This window comes from Mus caroli, unplaced genomic scaffold (assembly GCF_978045245.1).
Source record: "Mus caroli unplaced genomic scaffold, Mus_caroli_1 scaffold_8, whole genome shotgun sequence".
NCBI classification, from domain to species: domain Eukaryota; kingdom Metazoa; phylum Chordata; class Mammalia; order Rodentia; family Muridae; genus Mus; species Mus caroli.
The window spans coordinates 5621422-5642164 of NW_028227263.1; the positions used below are offsets into that span (position 1 = coordinate 5621422).

Consider the following 20743-nt stretch of genomic DNA (forward strand, 5'->3'; position numbering starts at 1 on the left):
TCCTTATGCACTCAGTACCTGTTCCTTATGCACTCAGTACCTGTTCCTTATGCACTCAGTACCTGTTCCTTGTGCACTCAGTACCTGTTCCTTGTGCACTCAGTACCTGTTCCTTGTGCACTCAGTACCTGTTCCTTGTGCACTCAGTACCTGTTCCTTGTGCACTCAGTACCTGTTCCTTATGCACTCAGTACCTGTTCCTTATGCACTCAGTACCTGTTCCTTATGCACTCAGTACCTGTTCCTTATGCACTCAGTACCTGTTCCTTGTGCACTCAGTACCTGTTCCTTATGCACTCAGTACCTGTTCCTTGTGCACTCAGTACCTGTTCCTTGTGCACTCAGTACCTGTTCCTTGTGCACTCAGTACCTGTTTCTGTACTCAGGTTTGCTGGTGCTTTCACTCTGCGGCAGCGAATGCTCAACTTTGTCCAGAATATTCAGTACTACATGATGTTTGAAGTGATGGAACCGACCTGGCACATCCTTGAGAAAAACCTGAAATCTGTGAGTTTCTGCTCTGTAAATTATAGCATCTGAGAGGCTCTGTCCCAGTCAGAGTGCATTTCATAACAGCATCATGTGCTAGCGGGGTGTCATGGCAGCCACAAAAATGTCCACCGCCTCCCATCTGCCTGCTTGCTGCCCATGTTCATGAGAGAGATGAGAGGCAGAGAAAGACAAGTAGTCTTTAAGAGATCACGGGCCCATTGAGACAATGGCAACCAACAGGCAAGAGGGTACCAAGCCAGAGCTGAAAACCACATGCCCAGGATCTTTGGTGAAGTCCCCGGCCTTTGTTTGCAGGCCTCCAACATTGACGATGTCCTTGGCCACCACACAAGCTTCCTTGACAACTGCCTGAAGGACTGCATGCTGACCAACCCTGAGCTGCTGAAGGTTTTCTCCAAGCTCATGTCCGTGTGCGTCATGTTTACCAACTGTATGCAGGTGAGGACAAGGAGGCCGCGTGAGCGTGGGTATGTCTAGCTGTTGCCATGTGCTGCTCTGTCCCTCAACCTCTGCCTTGCAGAGCTCCTGGACTTTGTGGCCAGGCCATCCCATTCTGGCTGGGAAGCTTTCAAGGGCCGCCTTATTTCTCATAGCATCCCTGTGCTGCTCTCTGTCTTAGGCCTCTTCCAAATGCCTTTGCATTCATTTGTCAAAACTGAGTATTAAACACGATTGAACTTATCTCGAGCAGTTGTGCAAATAATGCAGAAAATGTCAGTGATAGAAGGGTAGCCTGGGTCTCTGGGCTGGAGGATGCTGGGAGCCAGGGAGTCTTTAGGCAGTACTTCAGAGCAGTCAGGAGGTAGAAGATGTAGGTGGTTCTAGGTTATGGAGGGAACAGGGCTGTGAGGCTCATCCCTTAGATGTTTAGGGGCCATGTTAATTCCCACATAGGAAACACAAGACAACTAACTCTGTCCTTAGGAAACTCAGTTGGTAGTCACTGAAAAATGCAGACCTGGGAATGCTGAGAACTAACATCCTGTCTAGAGCTCTGTTCCTGTGTCTCTGGGCTGGGTACTGTGCAGCTGTCGGTACTTGCTGTCTTTTGTGGCACACTGTATGTGGAGCTAACCATAACCTTTGCTCATGACTCACCTTTAGAAATTTACACAGAGTATGAAACTGGACAGCGAGCTAGGCCGCCTGACACTGGATCAGGGTGGTGTGCAGGGGCCACCCACAGAGACGGAACGGATTGAGGATCGCCCCCGGAAGGAGCCTACCAGGAAGGTATGTGGCCGTGGGGCTTATCCAGAAAGACCTTCTTCCTTCTAAGCTATGACAGTATTAGCATTGCAAACTTAAGAAAATAAAACCTTAAACAAGACAGACATTATAAAGCCGGGGTGGTGGCTTATACCCAGAATCCCAGCACTTGGAAAGTGGAGGCAAGAGATCAGCTGTTCAGAACCAGGTTCAGCTACATAACAAGTCTGACTAACCTTCAGTTGCCTTTCTCTGGCTTTTACCTCTACGAAGGGGAAAACTCAGGTCCAGACATAGGGCCTCCAGAGTGTAGCGAAGTCATCTGTACAACTCCTGTGAGGGGTAGGCTGGGCTGCCCTGGAGCCCAGAGCTTTGCCTGGCTGAAGTGCTTTTCCCTGATTAGTCAGTTGATCCAGATGACCATCCATGAAGCCTTTAGGATTCATAGTCAGGAGCTAGCAAATGGGAGATAGTGTAAAAGCATGAGGGCGCCAAGCAAGAGCAGTGGGAGAGAGGCCTGTCCTTGCTTGTTAGAGGCTGGGCGGAATACAGCAGTAGCCCTGAAATCAGACCACAGCCTGGAGAAGTCCTAGGGTGCTGGGCCTACTGCCTCAAGTGTTTCTCCATTTGCTGTGCCCTGTTCCCATCTTTTATAACATGGGGAGAAGGCAAAACTAATTACTTCCATTAAAACACTAGGGAGGCTAGGTATGATCCCTTGTACCAGCAGTCCCAGCACTTGGAAGGATCAGACATTCAAAGTAAGTTCAAGGCCAGCCTGGACGACATAAGACTCTGTCTCCAAAACAGAGAGCAAGACGTGGTGGCACAAGCCTGTGATCCCAGCACTCAGGAGGCTGTGGGAGGAGAATCACAAGGCAGCCTGAAGTATGGTAGCAACAGTCTGTCTCAAAATTAAAAATCTAAAATACCAAGAAGGGAAGAGCATGCGTGCAGCTCCCCAGTAACCAATCCTGAGCTCCCTGGGCTCTGTTTTCAGCATCTGTCTGAGCATGTGGATGCTCCTCAGCTGGCCTCTGGTTTCGAGGCCACCATCAACAACTTTGACAAAAACTTCTCTGCCCATCTTCTTGATTTGCTGGCCCGACTAAGTGTCTACAGCACCAGTGACTGCGAGCATGGCATGGCCAGTGTCATCTCCCGGTAAGTAACACTTCCTGATTCTAAAGCCCAGCCCTGCATCTGCTTTCACCACTACCACTGCTCTCCATGGCTCCAGCACCAGGCGCTCACATCTGGGCAAAGGCTGTGGAAGGGAGGGGCCAGCTGTGAACCCTCTGGTTGAGCGGCTGTTTGCTTACCACTGGGATAGGAAGCAGCTCTGGCTTCATCCAGGAATTAGACCGTTCCTGAATTGTTCTTTGAAAAGTACTAGTTTGTCTAGTTTGTACATTGGGACATCTGGTGTCCTGTGCCACTCTGTGATGCTCTCACTTCTGAGGTCCCTAGCACAGAAAATCACAGCCAGGCTTCCCAAGCCTGGGCACCCTCAGACTCCCATTGCCAGGAGATGCTGGGTAATGAGAACCCTGACCAATGGCACACAATAAGGCCCACAGGGATTGAGACCTGCTAGTGTACCCATGCACTGGCAGGTGGAGCATGCCCCTCCCTCTGCCTGGAAGAGGCCCTGGGTTGAACCTGTCACATGATTGGGAGAAGTGGGGTTGGCACATGGATAACCATGGCAGATCCTGTGTATTTTCTCAGCTTGGGCTAGCTTCTGCCTGGAGTTTTTCTAACACCCTTTCCCTCCTCTAAAGACTAGATTTCAATGGTTTCTATGCGGAACGCCTGGAACGTCTGTCTGCAGAAAGGAGTCAGAAGGCTGCCCCGCAAGTGCCTGTCCCACGGGGACCCTCAGCACCAGCACCCAGGGTGGCCATTCCTGCGCAATGAGCTCGCTTGTTAAATACCATCATTTCTGGATTTCTACATCATTCATGGCTGTTGTGCATTATTACTGCTTAAATATGGTTTGAGTTTCTGTCTTGGCTCAGTGATTTCCTTTTTCAAGATGTTAGATTTCCTTTTAGAAGCTTTTCAGAGGGCTAGAGAGATGGCTTAGTCAGTAAAATGTTTTCTGTGCAAATATGAAGACCTAAATTCAGATCTTAGTTAGGGCTTCTATTGCTATGATGAAACAGCATAAACAAAAGCAAAATGGAGAAGATGGAGTTTGTTTCAACTTATACCTTGTAGTCAGTCTAGTACATCAACCAGGAAAATCAGAGCAGAAACCTAGAGACGGGAACTGATCCAGAGGCCATGGAGAGGTGCTGCTTACTGGCTCTCCCGTGGTTTACTCAGCCTGCTTTCCCATCATACCCCGGATCAGGACCAGCTGGGAAGCACCACCGCCCACAGCGAGCTGGGCCCTCCCATACCAAGCATCAATCAAGGAAATGCACCACAGGACAATCTCATGGGACATTTTCTCAGTTGGGGTTCCTCTTCTAAAATGACTCCGGCATGTATGAAAGTGACATAAGTCTAGCCAGCACACACTTATATTAGATGCTGGGTGTAGTGGGACACTTCTCTATTCCCAGTGTTGGGGGTACAGGTAGGTGGGTTCCTAGGGCTTGCTGGCCAGCCAGTCTAGATGAGTCATGAGCTCCATGTTCAGTGAGAGACCTATCTCAAAATAAACCAATAAATTACAAAAGGAGGTGGAGGTGGAGAGTCAGAGGAAATAGTCTGGTGTCAGTCTCTCAGCTCCACACGGACAAGCACGGGCACACACACACACACAGTATGTACTGTACTCAACAAAAAGACAACACAACAACGCAAGCTGCCTGAACCACAGGAAGGTCTCCCCAGACTTAACTGTTTGCCTTTAAAACCTAGTGAGAGTGTGCACGTATTTGTGGTGCATGTGGGGGTATGGGGGATCCTTTTTGCCTCAAAGACAAAGTATTTGTGCAAGGAGCAATATAATTGGAAAAAGCCATGTAGAGCCTGGGGTTGGGAACTATACCTATTTAGAGGCTGCCTTTGTGTCCACCACTAGGGGGCAGCATTGTTCCTAACTGAAAATACCCTCACTCAACCAATGTATTCCCTAGCGCTTCACCAAGAACCCTTAAGGTTTACCCTCTGAGGAGTATCCTTGAAGACAGGCTAGGCTTCAAGCCAAAAGCTGTTCTTGCCAGAACTGAGGTCTGGCTGCCCTTTGTTTGATAACTGGCCTTGCTTTTTGGAAATTACTTAGCAAAGTGGCTAACAAGTTCAGTTGTTGCTACCTCGTCACAGTGGCTTTCTGCTTCAGTCCTAGAGTGGGCAATATGTCTACCCTTGACATGATACACCCTTGCTCCAGGGTGGACTAGTCTAGCTAAACTATATAAATACACGTGCCCTTTACAGAATCCAGTTTTAAACGCCTGCCCTAGGAGGGTTTGGAGGAATGACAAGTAGAGGCAGCCCTTGGCCATTGGCTCTATGTAGATGTAAAGACTGGTGGGTGCCTGGTCAGGACTGGCTCGCTAAGTAGAGCCCCCAACCCCTTTCCTGGGGTGCTTGGTTCTTCAGCCACACAGTTTCTTCTGGTCTGCAGCATGTCCAGGCTTGCCTTAGTAAACATCTTATCTGCCAACCCAGTGTGGTTAGAATGAATGCTAGGCTGAGCAGAGGAGCTTGCCTGCCTGTCTCCAGGAGCCCAGAAAGCCATGTCCCTAGACGATGACCTGCAGCTCCCAGGTCTGTGTGGGGCGCAGCTCCAAACCCTCCAGAGCACCTGCTGGGTGAAGTTAGGAGTAAGTTGAGTCTGTCTTGCCTGATGGAGTGTGTACCCATCATTTCCAATGTATTTCTGCCAGTGTGAGACAAAATTGGCCCTACTTGGTCCTGATTTTTGATTATACACTGTTCCTCCATCTTCACTATGGGCAGTTGGACTTATAAGACAATGGTTGCTACTGGCAACAAGTTTTGATTTTGCCTTTGATTTGACTAAGAACACATTTCCTTGAACTTTCACTGTCACCTAACTTGCAGTGTAAGAGTATTTAAGATCCTGTGTATATGGAAATCAGCCTTACCCAAGAGCTCTGGCTGCTGCCTATTCCAGCCGAGCAGTGAGCACTGTGCTGATGCCTCAGGCGGCGGTTTGCTACTGAGATTCCTAAGCCATTGTTACATTTCTGACCTTATCCACAAGGGCAGAAGAGTGACAGTAGCATGTGTGCCCCAGCTTAAATTCTTAGGTACAGATTCTCGAGATATGATCTAAGACTCCAACCCAACCCTGTAGTTTCCCATTATGGTCGAGCTGTCAGGCTCTGTTGGTAGTTTGGGTGTCTCCCTTTCCTCTTAGGTTACTTACCCCTTGTGGGGTGGGACTGTAAAGTCTGTGAGGTCTGACCACATCTGTGCCCACAAGGATGTATAGCAAACAGTGCCACAAATAATAAACAGGCTTGACTACATTCTCAAGCGTCCTGGGTTCCCACAGTAACAGACCCACCTGGAGAAGCTGGAAGCCAGGCCATGGTAGGGGTGCTGAGAGCTCTGGCTCCGAGTCAGCTCTACCCTGGGGACATGAAAGACAGAATACAGGCCTGAACAAGGAGCCTGGTGCCTCCGGACCCCCTAACAGTGAGGTTAGGTAGGACCTCAAAGGATCGGTCAGGTTCCTCCCTGCATGTGCCTCTCCAGTGAGACCTCAGAAGCCTCGTGGAGCTGGGCAGGAGCTTTGGGAATGTCAGCTCCCACAAGTTGGTCCTGGGCCCACACTGCCTTTCTTGCCCCTGTCTGCATCTTTCAGGTGCCCAGGAAGTCAAAGGGTCCCCTTCTGAAATTTCAGGCTCATAAGTCACTTCCCCTCCAAAGTCATCTTCCTGCAGCTAGACTCCACCCAGTTAGCACTCCCGAAGCTCTGTCAGGGTTGGGAGGCAATCCCACAATCTCCCCACCAGGACTGGGGGCTTGGAGAACTGCAGAGTTGCTCAAATTGGTCTGTTTACCATCTCCATCTCCCACTAATTTTGTCCAAAATCATGGGAGATCAATAGGAGCTACCTAGAAGTTACTTGGGAGGGGCCTCTGTAACTCCAGACTGCCCTGGAGGCTGGTTGCTGCCAACTGGGTGTTGGTATAGAGGTGTGCACTTCTTGCCCCGCCTTGCTCCACCCCACCCCGCCCCGTGGTCCAGTGATTGGCCAGTTCCGATCAGTGGGAAGGGCACTCAGAAAGAAGTACCAGGCCAGTGATGAAGAGAGTACTTTGTGGAACCTCTAGGGTTAGTGGGCTCCAGATCCCATCATGCTTGGCCTCTGGCTGCTCGCTGTCTTATGGACACCAGGTGAGTGATAATTACTTGATTTCAAGGAGCCTATTCACTGCTTGCTGGCGGGCCTAGTGGCCACTTACCATGATCAGCTCACCTTGCCTCCCTGGAGTTGGTCTGGTCCCTGGGTATGGAGAAAGTAGGTAGGAACAGAAAAAGTCAGAATTGAGATTTTTTTTTTCAGAAGTGAAATATGAGAGAAATTGTTTCCTGGGATTTTTTTTTTTTTCATTGAGCTAGTTACAGGAACAGTAGTGACATCACTAGGCGTGGCACTTACAGGACAGCTTCCCTTGCTGCTGTAGGAGTCCCAGGCAGCAAGTTTCACCTTTGGGATCTTGGGGGATGCATAACTCTCTAGCTAGGCGGGGGACAGAAGCTAGAGGTGTGGTGGTCCCAGTTCTCTAGCAGCATGGGGTCCTGCCTCCCACTGGGAGGCTTGGTTTTCCTGTCCTGGGAGGACCCTGGCTCTTCTCTTACCTCTCAATCCTGGGGTTAAGTAGCGGTGCCCCTTGCCTATGCAAGAGATCAGTAGGTGGTCTCTAAAACTGGGCCTGCCTACAGATAGGTGGCCTCTAAACTAGTCCCTCATCAGTTGTTGAGCAGGAAGTTTTCCGGTGGGAGAGAAAAGCCTGAGGGAGGGTGTGTGTTCATCAATTAGCTATGATCATGTAGCTAAGGAGGAGATGGGGTCAACTCAGATAGATGTCTGGCAGGCAGACCATAGGACCGACATGTGTTCTGCCTGTGTAGGTTCAAACAGGCACTGGGGAAGGGTGGGGTGTGTGGATGAGGTTCTTCCGGGGGCACTGTGCACAGGTGTGCTGGGCTCAGACAGCTTGACTCTGGTGTGATGGACCTGGTGGTTTAGGCACAAAGCTCTTATCTGGGCCATGGGGTCAGATCCCATTGCTGGCACTGAGCCTTGTGGTGAATCCCCAGATCAAAGAGCTAACACTGGCTAGACACTGCTGGACCTCTGACCCCCCTTTCTCCTGAAGCAGTAGCCCCTGGACCTCCTTTGCCCCATGTGAAACAGTACGAAGTGGTTTGGCCTCGGCGCCTAGCTGCATCCCGCTCCCGCAGAGCCCTGCCCTCCCACTGGGTAAGTCTACCCATTAGCCTGGCCACACAACCTGTGTCTTCAAAAGGACCGGCAGTCTCTGGAGGCTGCCCTGCGCAGCTCCAGAACTTCAATCTGTCTGTGCTTCTGGGCATGACTATGGTCCTCCTGTGTTTACCACTTCCTCCTGCCTTCTACTGCCCCGCCCCCTGAAAACAGGGTCCTAGGGCCCCCAAGGTAGCACTAGAGCCCGCTCACTTCCTTACTCCTTTTGAGACCATTGGCCCAGCCTGGAGAGGCCTCTCACCCAGGAAAGGTACAACAGTTTGTACTGCCCTGGGCCACTCCCCAGTTTCAGTTGGCAGTGGTTTGTTAGATTAACCAGCAGCTGCTCACCCTAAAGCTATGTGTATGTATCAAGAACCTCTCAGCTTGGGATTTCCTGGAACTGGGAACTAAGAACAGCCTCTAGACCTCCAGGAAGATTCCTGGCCCTATCCTTGTTTGGATCTTCAGGAAACATCTCTGCCTGGGCTTTCCTCTTTCCTGGTGTATGCTGTCCCTAGGGCGAGCTGGTTGTACACATGGCGTACGAGTAAAAGGTCACAGAGTATGGAGCACACACCTGCTCTGAACCTCTGGCTGGACACCTTAGCCAGCTGAGGAATTGTGGTGCTGAGGAGTCTGTGTACCTTCCCTACTCCCATGTTGCCCAGATTTAGTGGCTGCCACTCCTATCCTGTTTTCTCTCATCACCTTCACCATCACCTTCACCATCACCATCACCTTCACCATCACCTTCACCATCACCTTCACCATCACCATCACCTTCACCATCACCATCACCATCACCTTCACCATCACCATCACCATCACCTTCACCATCACCATCACCTTCACCATCACCTTCACCATCACCTTCACCATCACCTTCACCATCACCTTCACCATCACCTTCACCATCACCTTCACCATCACCTTCACCATCACCATCACCTTCACCATCACCATCACCATCACCTTCACCATCACCATCACCTTCACCATCACCATCACCATCACCATCACCATCACCATCACCATCACCATCACCATCACCATCACCATCACCATCATCCTTGGGCATAGATTGAGGAAATGGCTCCAGGGGCCATCAAACTCTGGTTTTTTTTCTGCTTCACCTGGGAGAGTTGTTTTCCCTGTCCCTCCCAAACAGCTCAGCCTGGTCCCAGCCATCTACTTCCCTCCCTGAAACTAAAGAATCCTCAGGGTCTCTCTGCTTGGGCCTTTCTGCTATGCAAATTCCTGGCCTTAAGCTGAGAATCCCCATCCAGGGCCAGTACCCAGAGAGTCTGAGCTATGCTCTTGGGACCAGTGGGCACGTTTTCACCCTGCACCTTCGAAAGAACAGGTAAGCCGATTCTGGCCCTTGGGTAGACCTCTGAGTCCAGTGGGAAGTGCAGGCTCCTGTGTGTCAGAATCCTGGCCCAGGCACCTTATGGTGGCTGCTCTGTGTGAGGCAGAATCAGGGAACGTCAATGGTTGTCTTCCAGGGACCTGCTGGGCTCAAGCTACACAGAGACCTACTCAGCTGCCAATGGCTCTGAGGTGACAGAGCAACTGCAGGAGCAGGTATGGTGCCTGGCCAGCCTTCCCTGGGCCAGCAGAATCAAGGTGGCAAGGCTCATGACCCTCTCTCGCTTCCTCAGGACCATTGCCTCTACCAGGGCCATGTGGAAGGGTACAAGGGCTCAGCTGCCAGTATTAGCACCTGTGCTGGCCTCAGGTATGTACTGTAGACCCAGGCAGGAAGCCTCATCTTAAAGAAGGGTAAACTGAGGCAGTGAAAAGGGGGCCTTGGCATGAGAATTCTTTCCTGCTGTGTTTGGAAGGGTTGGGGCTCTTCCTTAGGTTTCCATTGATAATTACAGGCCATGTCAAACCCATGTCCCTTCTCGCCTTCTGTATCTAAAAGCCTGGTAATTCCCCACAAGGGTGTGAGGTGGCTGTTCTGGGGTACCTGTCCTCCCAGGTAGGAACACGCTGACCATAACCTCTATTCACCTGGCTCTTCCCCTCAGGGGCTTTTTCCGAGTTGGGTCCACTGTCCATTTGATTGAGCCTCTGGATGCTGATGAAGAGGGGCAGCATGCGATGTACCAGGCAAAGCATCTGCAGCAGAAGGCTGGGACCTGTGGGGTCAAAGATACCAACCTGAATGACCTAGGACCTCGGGCATTAGAAATATACAGGGCTCAGCCCCGGGTGAGCAACATCATCCCCTGTTAGTCAGTCCAGTCCCAGACCCCATGCTTGGGCATGGGCATGGCTCTCTGCAGCTCTGAAGCAAGCCCTGTGCCCAGTGGGTGGGCCAGGGAAAGCCCACTACACTGGAGATGCCTAGACTTTGCCTCCCAACATAGAGTTGGGCTCTGGGGTAGGCTGGGGTCAAGGCCATAAAGGCTGATTGGCTTCTTTCCCTAGAACTGGCTGATACCCAGAGAAACCCGCTATGTAGAGTTGTATGTGGTTGCAGACAGCCATGAGGTATGGGGATGCAGGGGCTGAGTGGGCTGGATAAATTGGGGTGAGGTTGCCAAGTCCCAGACTAAAGGTCTTATATTTCCAGTTCCAGAAGTTGGGGAGCAGAGAGGCCGTGCGCCAGCGAGTGCTGGAGGTTGTAAACCACGTGGACAAGGTGGGTCGCCCCAGGGGTGCTGACAGTGAAGAGAGGGTGCAGCTATTTAGGGTAGGAGAAGCAGGATAGCCAGTCAGGAAGTGGGGCTAGTTCTGAGCTCTATACTGAGCACAGATGGATGTAATGCCCCTGCCCATCCGGGTTCCTGCACTGACTCCAAGGGGCTGCTCTCCCTGTGCAGCTTTATCAGGAACTCAGTTTCCGAGTTGTCCTGGTGGGCCTGGAGATCTGGAACAAGGACAAATTCTACATCAGCCGCTATGCCAACGTGACACTGGAGAACTTCTTGTCCTGGAGGGAACAGAACTTGCAAGGGCAGCACCCACATGACAACGTGCAACTTATCACGTGAGTGGGTGGGCATGCCCACACACCACAGTGAGACAGAACCAAGCCCTAGAGATATGGCCTCCGTACAGCCCGGCCTCCAGGGTAGGACACCCGAGCAGAGTTGTGCAGGAATGAAGAAAGGCCAGGAACCTTGTCAAGGGCATGACTGTCTTGTCTGTTTCCAGGGGGGTTGATTTCATTGGGAGCACTGTTGGACTGGCTAAGGTGTCTGCCCTGTGTTCCCGTCACTCCGGAGCTGTGAATCAGGTAAACTCTTACCCAAGCTTGCCAAACTCTTTGGTGGCAGTACAGTCAAACATAGATAGTGCCTGGATTGTGGGGTACAAGTGTCAGCCTAGGTCCCCGAGACACCATGAAGCAGTCACCTACTCTGGGCATGGATTCAAAACCTGGTTTTATGTTAGGGTGTTAGCAGGAAGCAGTGCCAATGGGCATGGGGTGGACAAGGACATGTGGGTAGATGGTAGCAAGACAGTAGTGATGACCATATCCTCATAGGACCACTCCAGGAACTCCATTGGTGTAGCCTCCACCATGGCCCATGAGCTGGGCCACAACCTGGGCATGAGCCATGATGAGGACATTCCAGGATGCTACTGTCCTGTATCACGGGAGGGTGGTGGCTGCATCATGACCGAAAGCATCGGGTAAGGTCCTGTGGGGCATGTTGGGTGGGAAGGGACAGAGTGGCATGTGGCTCTTCCTAACGTGGACATCCCTTACCCATAGCTCCAAGTTCCCCAGGATATTCAGCAGGTGTAGCAAGATTGACCTAGAGTCATTCGTGACAAAACCCCAGACAGGCTGCCTGACCAATGTCCCAGATGTCAACCGGTTCGTGGGTGGCCCTGTGTGTGGAAACCTGTTTGTGGAGCGTGGAGAGCAGTGTGACTGTGGTACATTTCAGGTCTGTCTCACCCCATCCCTGCCCCTTGCTGGTCAGCTTCAGCATTAGTGCAGGGGCCTCTATCTGAGGTCCTTTGGGTTCAGCTAGCCTCCCAGGCCTGGTATTGTGTGCCCTCACTTCGTATAGCCCTTGGGGGCATAAGTCACTACATTTCCCTTGAAGCCCCGAATAACCTATAAGGGAGTTGGAGGTAAATTAGCTTCATCCCCTTCCCCAGTGATCACCAAAAGCCTTTTCACGCTAGAGCCAGGTCTGGCTAGGGTGTAACTGCTCAAACCGTTTTCCTCCCAGGACTGTCAAAACCCCTGCTGCAATGCCACCACTTGCCAGCTGGTCAAGGGGGCAGAGTGTGCCAGTGGTGCCTGTTGTCATGAATGCAAGGTAAGTTGGATTTGCTTCAGTCAAACCTGGGGAATTGGGATTCCTGTGAAGGCATCAGGTGGACCTGCCCTACAGTAATCCTCTCTGTGGGACCAGGTGAAGCCAGCTGGAGAGGTGTGTCGTCTCAGTAAGGACACATGTGACCTGGAGGAGTTCTGTGATGGCCGGAAGCCAACATGTCCCGAAGATGCCTTCCAACAGAATGGCACTCCCTGCCCAGGGGGCTACTGCTTTGATGGGAGCTGTCCCACCCTGGAACAGCAGTGCCAGGATCTGTGGGGGCCAGGTGAGGCAGACATGAGCATAGGATGGAGGCTAGCTTGTGGAGTGTCTATGATCTAAACCGATCTTAAATCTAAGTTAGTCTACTTCTCCTGGCCCCACAGGTGCTCGGGTAGCAGCCGACTCCTGCTATACCTTTAGCATCCCTCCGGGCTGCAATGGGAGGTTGTACTCTGGCAGGTAAGCATCAAGGCCAAACTGTTGGGAGCTGGATGTGATATGCCTTCAATAGCAAGGCTGATCCACAGAGACTTCCCCACTGAGGAGGCCTGCTCTGTGAGGCACGTGGCTCTCCTGGAGTCTGCTCTGTTTCGAGTCATCAACCCCGGCCCAGCATCCTTGAAAAAGGAAAGGTCCTGGGGCCTGTCTCCTGCACCACCCAGGGCCCTGAGCCACTCAGAGTCCCCAGGACACCCATGGCCACAGCCTGCCCTCTGTCTGCAGGATCAACCGGTGTGGAGCGCTGTACTGTGAGGGAGGCCAGAAGCCCCTTGAACGCTCCTTCTGCACTTTCTCCTCCAACCATGGAGTCTGCCATGCTCTCGGCACAGGCAGAAACATTGACACATTTGAGCTGGTATTGCAGGGCACCAAGTGCGAGGAGGGAAAGGTGAGTGAGCCGAGGAGCACTCGGAAACTCTCCGGGGCTGAGATGAAGATCAAATGGGCCCATATGAGTCTCTGGCAGTGTTTACACAGTGTTGGCTGGAGGGGGAGGGGGGCATGTGCGTGGAGCTTTTATTATGCCCTATTCCAAACTGAGACGGTAACCTGGCAAATAGAGACACCTGTCTAGAGACCACCATACCCAAAGGGTCCCCAGGATCAGCCAGTCTAGTGCCACCTCCTGGCTGAGGGCCCCTCCACACAGGCACACACACAAGTATGAAGGCAGTTATCCTAAAGTGTGACCACACTAGCTGTCCTCAACTTACCTTTAGATTTGAGGGTGGTGGGATAAGGACTGGGCCTAGGCCAGCTACCCGAGAGCCCCTTCCACCTTCCAGGTTTGCATGGATGGAAGCTGCCAGGACCTCCGTGTCTACAGATCTGAAAACTGCTCTGCTAAATGCAACAACCGTGGGGTATGTGTAGCCTCGGGCCTCAGGTCACAGTACACCTACCGAATGGTGTCTTTGAGCTAGGTAGCTGCCACCACTTGCCTGTTAATAGAACTTGTGGCAGAGACAGCTGTGGGTACAGCCATGTGGGTTCAGATTAGCCTATATCCTTCTAATGGGGGTGATCAACAAGGCCTCTTTGGGGCTGAGGTTGGATAGGTGCTTTCCGCTGAGCTTGTGGCCATTAGTCAGTGTGGTCACTAGGGAGAACTCCTTATAAACTCAAGATTGACATATGTGGATGGATGGATGGATGGATGGATGGATGGATGGGACCCTATGTGTGCTGCAACCTCCCCTGATGCCCTGTGGGGTACCTGTCCTTGAGGCCCCTCTTTCCCTCCAGGTATGCAACCACAAGAGGGAGTGCCACTGTCACAAGGGCTGGGCACCACCCAACTGTGTACAGCGGCTGGCAGATGTATCAGATGAACAAGCAGGTAAGGTCCTGAGGCCACAGGAGCTGGTATTTGTGGGGTACCAGCCTTAAGGGTGGTTAGGATGGATCACATTGTCTCTACTTCCCAGAGGTGACACAGGGCAGTGCCCTACTCAAAACAAGGCTACATAGCCTTGACCCAGGCATCTAGGGCCACTTACAACCCCCACAGTGTCTTCCTTCCCAGTGGTCACCGAGTCTGCGGCTGTCCACAGCACCACAGCCTCGGGGAACTGGCTAGGCCTCGACAGTGGCACTGTGGGGCTGGGACTCACCACTACCACGTCTTCTAATCCATTGCTGGAGAGGCAGAAGAGCTGGTGTAATGTACTGGGCCCACTGCTGGAGTCCTCAGGCACTTGACCATATGTGGGGTGTGGGACCCAGAGCATGGTCAAGGGGGACTAAGAAGGCTGCATCTCCCAAGGGCCCTCCCCAGCTCTTGATTCAACTGGTTCCCAGTCCTGGATGATCATGTGGCCTTGTGTCCCACAGCGTCTGCGAGCCTCCCAGTCAGTGTGGTTGTGGTCTTGGTGATCCTGGTGGCTGCGGTGGTCATCGTGGCAGGCATTGTCATCTACCGAAAGGCCCCGAGACAAATCCAGAGGAGGTGAGGACATGCTGGTTGCAACATACTTACATGTGAGACACATACACTTCCTGTACGCGGAACTTGAGAAATGGCTTTGCTGCTACTTAAGAAAGAAAAAGAATTGCTTCTGTCAGCAAGCCCAGGCAGAGGCACTTAAGGGAACCTGGGGCTCTCCTCTGGGTGTTGAGCAGGCCTGGGTGGGAAGCTCAGGAGACTCCCAGGATTGCAACCACTACCACTGCTGCTGCTAATGTTGTTTCTGCTCTTGATCTCTTGCGCGAGATCTTTCTCTCTCCTCCTCCTCTTCTTCTCCTCCTTTTCCTCCTCCTCCCTTTCCTTCCCTCCTCCTCCTCCTTTCCTCCCTCCTCCTCTTCCTCTTCCTTCTCCTTCTTCAACGATGTAATGGGACAGTGAGAGCAACCGGCAGGTGTGTGATAAATCCAAAGTTGAGATAACCTCCCTACCCCTAGCCATGGCCACATATGACTTCCACTGTGTCCTGCACCAAGATCTTGACCCCAAGCTAGCGGCTGAAAGACAGCTTTTCCAGGGTCCCCAAGCACCTTCCTAGCACAGCTCTCAGGGGATTTGTTTCTTAACCTCCTGTACTTACAAATGTGTCTGAGTCTACAGCTAGCACTCTATGTGGGGTGTGCCAGGGCGGAGATGCCAGTCTGACTTGGGAGGCATGCCCAGCGCCCTGGATCCTCTGGCTGGAAGTGACCTCACCATTCATATCTCCTTTTCTGCCTAGGAGTGTGGCACCCAAGCCTATCTCGGGGCTCTCCAACCCCCTATTCTACACAAGGGACAGCAGCCTGCCAGCTAAGAGCCGGCCTCCAGACCCTTCTGAGACAGTTTCTACCAACCAGCCCCCAAGACCCATAGTGAAACCAAAGAGGCCTCCCCCTGCAGTAAGTGCTATCCTCTGACAGGTTCGTGGGGCTGAAGTGAGGGAGACTCAGGCTTTGTAGCCCTCTACCCCAGAGTGTGACCCATTAGGGAAAGTGAAGGCTTCTTGTGCAAGTTAACTCATGAGCCATGCAGTAGCCCGGAGCCTGAAGAACTGTTACAATCACCCTGAGGGAGGATGAAGGACTGAGTCAAGACTTGTCTTTTAAGGATCTCTATTTGGAGTTTGGGTTTGAACGTGTAGGTTTGCAGGCTCCCAGACCCGAACTGTGAGAAGAGAATAAATACCCTTGCTGCTTCTTAACTGAGGAATGGGCTGCTAGCCTAGAGAGAACAGGAAAGGAGGAGGGGATACCATTTGGGAAATGTAAGAGCATTGGATCCAAAAGCAAGGGACCTGGTGGGCATGGGTTGAGGCCTTAGCCCTGGTTCTCGGGCCCAGGCTCATATCTCTATCCCCTCAAGCCTCCAGGTGCTGTGTCCAGTCCACCGCTCGCAGTTCCTGTTTATGCCGCAAAGGTACCAAATCAGGTAAGCCTTGGGAAAAAGCCACATGTATTCTGGAGACATGAAAACCTCTTGGGGGACAAGGGGGCTGGAGAGATGGTTAAGGGCACTGACTGCTCTTCCGAAGGTCCTGAGTTCAAATCCCAGCAACCACATGGTGGCTCACAACCATCTGTAATGAAATCTGACTCCCTCTTCTGGAGTGTCTGAAGACAGCTATAGTGTACTTACATATAATAAATAAATATAAATAAATAAAAATAAGAAAACCTCTTGGGAAGTAATATCTGGTGGTTGATTCTGTGGGCCTGGAGCCCCAAGGAAACAGCTACTGTACAGGGCAAGTTGTTAGCCCTGCCTAGTCAGGATATTAAATTGAACCTAAGGGTTGATTCAGGGAGCCTGGGAGGGAAAAGATACTACACTATTCCCCAGCTCTGAACTGGTCTAGTCTTTGCATCTTGATTCTTTTTTTTCCCCAATAGCTTAGACCTGATCCTCCCACCAAGCCCCTCCCAGAGCTGAAACCCAAGCAGGTAAGGAGACAGCCTTGACTTTGAGGAGACCTCCCCTTCCTGCAAGCCGGTGGCCCTTTATTCCGGAGACCAGCCTCCTACACGTTCCTTTGGGAAGAGACTATAGGGATTTATTTGGAAGGTCTCAAATGCCACTGACTAAAGCTTTGAAAGTAGTGGTTCATTCATTCATTCATTCATTCATTCTTTCCTCCCCACAGTGTTAGCGTCCCTTCCCAGCAGGGTTCTTTGGGGTTCTAGGTGAACTGGAACCCTTTTCTTAGCCCTAAAAGTGGGCTCCTACTTCGGAGAGCCCATGGGCACTACCATAGTCTTAGCCCTATGTGTTGACTCTTGAGTCATAGCTGTGATGATGGAGAACTTGTGTGTGTGTGTGTGTGTGTGTGTGTGTTTGCCTATCCCAGGGAACAAATGCAATTAGCAACAGGATGGAGCCCCTGAGCTCTGCCACAGGGCTTAGCTGCACAGGTCAGCTGTCTATCTCGTGCTGCTGACCACCCTCCTGGGCAGGCATCTGTGCTCCTCTGAGGCAGGACTAAGGAAGCTTCAGGTGAGCAAGTGACATCTGAGAAGGCCACAAAGTGGTGGATAATTTCCCAAGGGTCCTTTGAGTGGGACCTGAAGAGCGAATACATGTTCCTGGCTCTGCCTAGGCCTGGTTGAGAATCTTATCTGTTCTTCTGGGCACTTGTGGCTCACAAGTGGCTTTCAGTGCACATTCTTGTGTTGAAGGAGCTAGTTTGCTGTCTTCTGAGAGTCCCTCAGTTTGTCTACTTATCTTCTTATTGTAAGAGGATGTGGGTGACACACTCTTAGCAGGAATAGCATGGGAAGTAATTACAGTGGGAAGTGTCTGAATGACTATGATTTCCATGCCGAGAGCTATCTTTGTGTTGAATGAACTGATGCCTAGAGAGATGAATGACTACCTCCGAGATCATCTGGAGACTTAAAATCCTACATTTCTGAAATCTTTGACATGTAAACTCTAACATTTGCCACTGTGTGATGCTATAGTGTTTTTTTTCCTTGCTTTTTTGTTTTATTTATTGTTGTGTGCATGATATGCACACGTGAAGATCAGAGAACCACTCTGTGAGGTTGACCTTTACCTGGGTTCTGGGGTCAAACTCAAGTCATCAGGTTTGTGCAGCAAGCACCTTTACTAAATGGTCAATCTCAGTGGCCCTTGCTGCTGCTGCTGCTTATTATTATTATTATCTAGTATGGGGGTGGTGTGTGTGTGTGTGTGTGTGTGTGTGTTGTGGCGTGTGCATGCACATCACAGGATGCAAGAGGGGATCAGAGGGCAACCGTGTGGAAATGGTCTCCTTCCACTTTTACATGTTTCAGAGACTGAACCATTATCACCATGCTGACAAGCGCCTTAACCCTCTCAGCCATCTCACAAGCCCCTGGGTGTTTTTTGCTTGTTTGGTTTGTTTGTTTGTTTGTTTTTTGAGATAGGCTTTCACTCTGTAGCCTATTTTAAATGCTATGGAACTCACTGTGTGGCCCACACTGGCCCTTAAGCTCACGATAGTCCTGCTGAGTCAGCTCCTGAGTAATGGTTTTATGGGTATGAGCCATCACACCTGTGATTTTCTGTTTTTCCTTTTTTGGGGGGGAGGGTGGGGCGGGCTAGGAGGATGATTTTATTTCTTTTTTTTTTTTTTTTTTTTTTTTGGTTTTTCGAGACAGGGTTTCTCTGTATAGCCCCGGCTGTCCTGGAACTCACTTTGTAGACCAGGCTGGCCTCGAACTCAGAAATCCGCCTGCCTCTGCCTCCCAAGTGCTGGGACTAAAGGCGTGCGCCACCACGCCCGGCACGATTTTATTTCTTTTTCTTACTTTTTTTTTTTTTTCTTTTGAGACACGGTATCACTATATAGCCTTGGTTGGCCTCTACGTAGACTGGGCTGGCCTCAAACTTATAAAGTTCTGCCTGCCTCAGACTCCTGAGTTCTGGGATTAAAAGTGTGCACCACTGTGTCTGGCCAGGGACTAATTTCAGACTTATATAAGAGCTGAAAAATCCCTTTAATCCCAACACTTGGGAGGCAGAGACCTTTGAATCTCTGAATTCAAGGCCAGCCTGGTCTACACAGTGAGTCCAAGGTAGCCAGGGATATATAGAAAAACCTTGTCTCAAACAAAACGAGGAAAAGAAAGAAAAGAAAGAAAATGTCATCCTAGTCACAGTCCCGGCAGGCAGAACGGAGCAGGGTACAGGGAATCCTGGGCAGGGATGAAAGGAAGCTGGGTGAGGAGGAAGGCAAAAGCGTGTCTAAAGCCCATCAATGCCAGGTTACCATCCTCTTTAACAATGTGGAAACAAAATGGGTTTTCATAGTTAATTCTTTCCTGTTGAGTTTCTAAAGACCCATGTTCTGAAAACTTAGACCTTCAGGGCAATGTGTGGGATACTGGGGAGGCCGCAAGATGATTGGTTGGGACAGCTAGCCAGAAGAAGAGGAGCTCTGCCAGGTTCAGGCTTTATCTTCTGAGTGGTGAGGCCATGCAGGGGTTTCCTACTGAGCTGTGGGCAGACAGAAGCCTTCCGGGCTAGGCTGGCGCTAAGCAGGACAGCCTTAGGATGAAGCTGAAGGCTGTACTTGGCCTACTTAGGAGATGCTCTCAGTCAGCTGTGTCTGGTTCCTCCCAGGTCAAGCCAACCTTTGCACCCCCGACACCACCAGTCAAGCCCGGGACTGGAGGGACGGTGCCTGGAGCGACTCAGGTGAGCCCCAGAGGGAAGGATCGGTCCATCTTGCAGGAACCCTCCTGCTGACTGTGGCATGGCACTGTTTTGGAGGGTGGGTGGCTGTTTTCATTTTCTTAGCTGGTAAGTTTTGGTGACATCTGAAAAAAAGAAAGAAAGAAAATCCTCAATAACAGGCTTGATGTCTGCTTAATAATCTTCCAGAACTTTCCAGTGCTTGAGGCTTTCGGGAGCTATCGATTTTTCCTTTTCATATGGCTAGTCTACAGTATATATGAAATGCTAGTACAGTCATCTTGTGAGGTGGGGCCCATTCTGTTGTTAGGGGAAGTGGAAGTCTAAATTTAAAGAACTGGCAATGGGTATTTTATTTTTATATTATTAAAGAGGATCTGATAAGAGAGAGGTCTCTTATCAGATCCTCTTTAATATCGATTTCCTCTTTTTCTTGGCAGGGAGCTGGTGGGCCAAAGGTTGCTCTGAAGGTCCCCATCCAGAAGAGGTGACCAGCTAGGGCACCCCAGGGCCATCGTTTGTGGATGTTTGGAGATACCACTGCTCCTATAAACGTGTTCCTTCAGCAACACCCCCACCACCACCCAGGCTGGACCTGCACGTGCTGTTCCTACCTCAGGAATAATCTCTCTGTGGCTCTTGCTGTCCAGATGCCCTCCTGAACCAGTGGCCTCTCACTGGCCTTGGCCAGCTTAGACCATACATCTGCGTATGCTAGTGGCTAAGCAGGGGCCGCGTCCCCTGCAGTGAGCGTGATCAAGTCTGTCTGTCTCTGGGTGAACAGAATGCCAGGAGTCCCCTCCCAGCAACTTCTGCACCGGCCCTCACACAGTGACCTCTCTCCAAGGCACAGTTCCTGTATCTACATCCCACTCATGTATGAGACTTAGGGAAGGAAAAGCCGTCGTTCTTGGGGTGTTGGGACAGAAGTTGCCATCATTTCCGGATTGAAACAGACTAGTTGTTGAAATTGTGACTAAACACTATTTACTAATAAAGATTCTATTTTATCAATAGATTATAGATCACATTCTAAATGGCAGTCTTGTTTTGTTTGGGGGGGGGGTGGATTTCGAGACAGGTTTTCTCTGTGTAGCCCCAGCTGTCCTGGAACTCACTCTGTAGACCAGGCTGGCCTCGAACTCAGAAATCCGCCTGCCTCTGCCTCCCAAGTGCTGGGA

At 51.1% G+C, this 20743-nt stretch overlaps 2 protein-coding genes across 10 annotated transcripts in view; both read left to right on the top strand.

Moving 5' to 3' along the window:
• The window catches only part of Tubgcp2 (tubulin gamma complex component 2), a 24892-nt gene extending 20453 nt beyond the window's left edge, over positions 1–4439 (top strand). For all 3 annotated transcript variants that reach the window (XM_021167333.3, XM_021167334.3, XM_021167332.2), the window contains exons 14-18: positions 387–507; positions 808–951; positions 1618–1746; positions 2723–2886; positions 3507–4439. In XM_021167333.3, the coding sequence (XP_021022992.1) occupies positions 387–507; positions 808–951; positions 1618–1746; positions 2723–2886; positions 3507–3642 (694 nt within the window). In that variant the 3' untranslated portion in view covers positions 3643–4439. The remainder of the gene's footprint in view (positions 1–386; positions 508–807; positions 952–1617; positions 1747–2722; positions 2887–3506) is intronic.
• Positions 4440–6928: 2489 nt separating this feature from the next.
• Adam8 (ADAM metallopeptidase domain 8) lies at positions 6929–20580 on the top strand. Of its 7 annotated transcripts, none has more exons than XM_085841181.1 (25): positions 6929–7051; positions 8041–8141; positions 9434–9510; positions 9653–9731; positions 9809–9885; positions 10181–10364; positions 10584–10646; positions 10729–10797; positions 10979–11145; positions 11313–11394; positions 11647–11795; positions 11878–12055; positions 12347–12436; positions 12533–12722; positions 12823–12898; positions 13163–13328; positions 13726–13803; positions 14186–14279; positions 14451–14633; positions 14774–14888; positions 15625–15784; positions 16248–16313; positions 16775–16825; positions 19491–19565; positions 20003–20580. In XM_085841181.1, the coding sequence occupies exons 1-25, from the start codon at positions 7012–7014 to the stop codon at positions 20051–20053; spliced, it is 2661 nt and encodes an 886-aa protein (XP_085697307.1). In that variant the 5' UTR covers positions 6929–7011; the 3' UTR covers positions 20054–20580. The 7 variants fall into 7 exon arrangements, with proteins under 7 accessions (XP_085697307.1, XP_021022850.1, XP_085697306.1 ...); XM_085841180.1 differs by having other exon boundaries at positions 6939–7051; positions 8038–8141; XM_085841184.1 differs by having other exon boundaries at positions 6939–7051; positions 8038–8141; positions 14451–14600.
• Positions 20581–20743: the final 163 nt, after the last annotated feature.

What these genes read in the sequence shown, in the direction of transcription:
- Adam8 (XM_085841180.1), top strand. Translation starts at nt 7,012, where the DNA reads ATGCTTGGCCTCTGGCTGCTCGCTGTCTTATGGACACCAG. An exon ending in CCAGGATCTGTGGGGGCCAG is followed by an intron (nt 12,723 to 12,822) that starts GTGAGGCAGACA and finishes CTGGCCCCACAG; the next exon opens with GTGCTCGGGTAGCAGCCGAC. An exon ending in GGGAGGTTGTACTCTGGCAG is followed by an intron (nt 12,899 to 13,162) that starts GTAAGCATCAAG and finishes CTCTGTCTGCAG; the next exon opens with GATCAACCGGTGTGGAGCGC.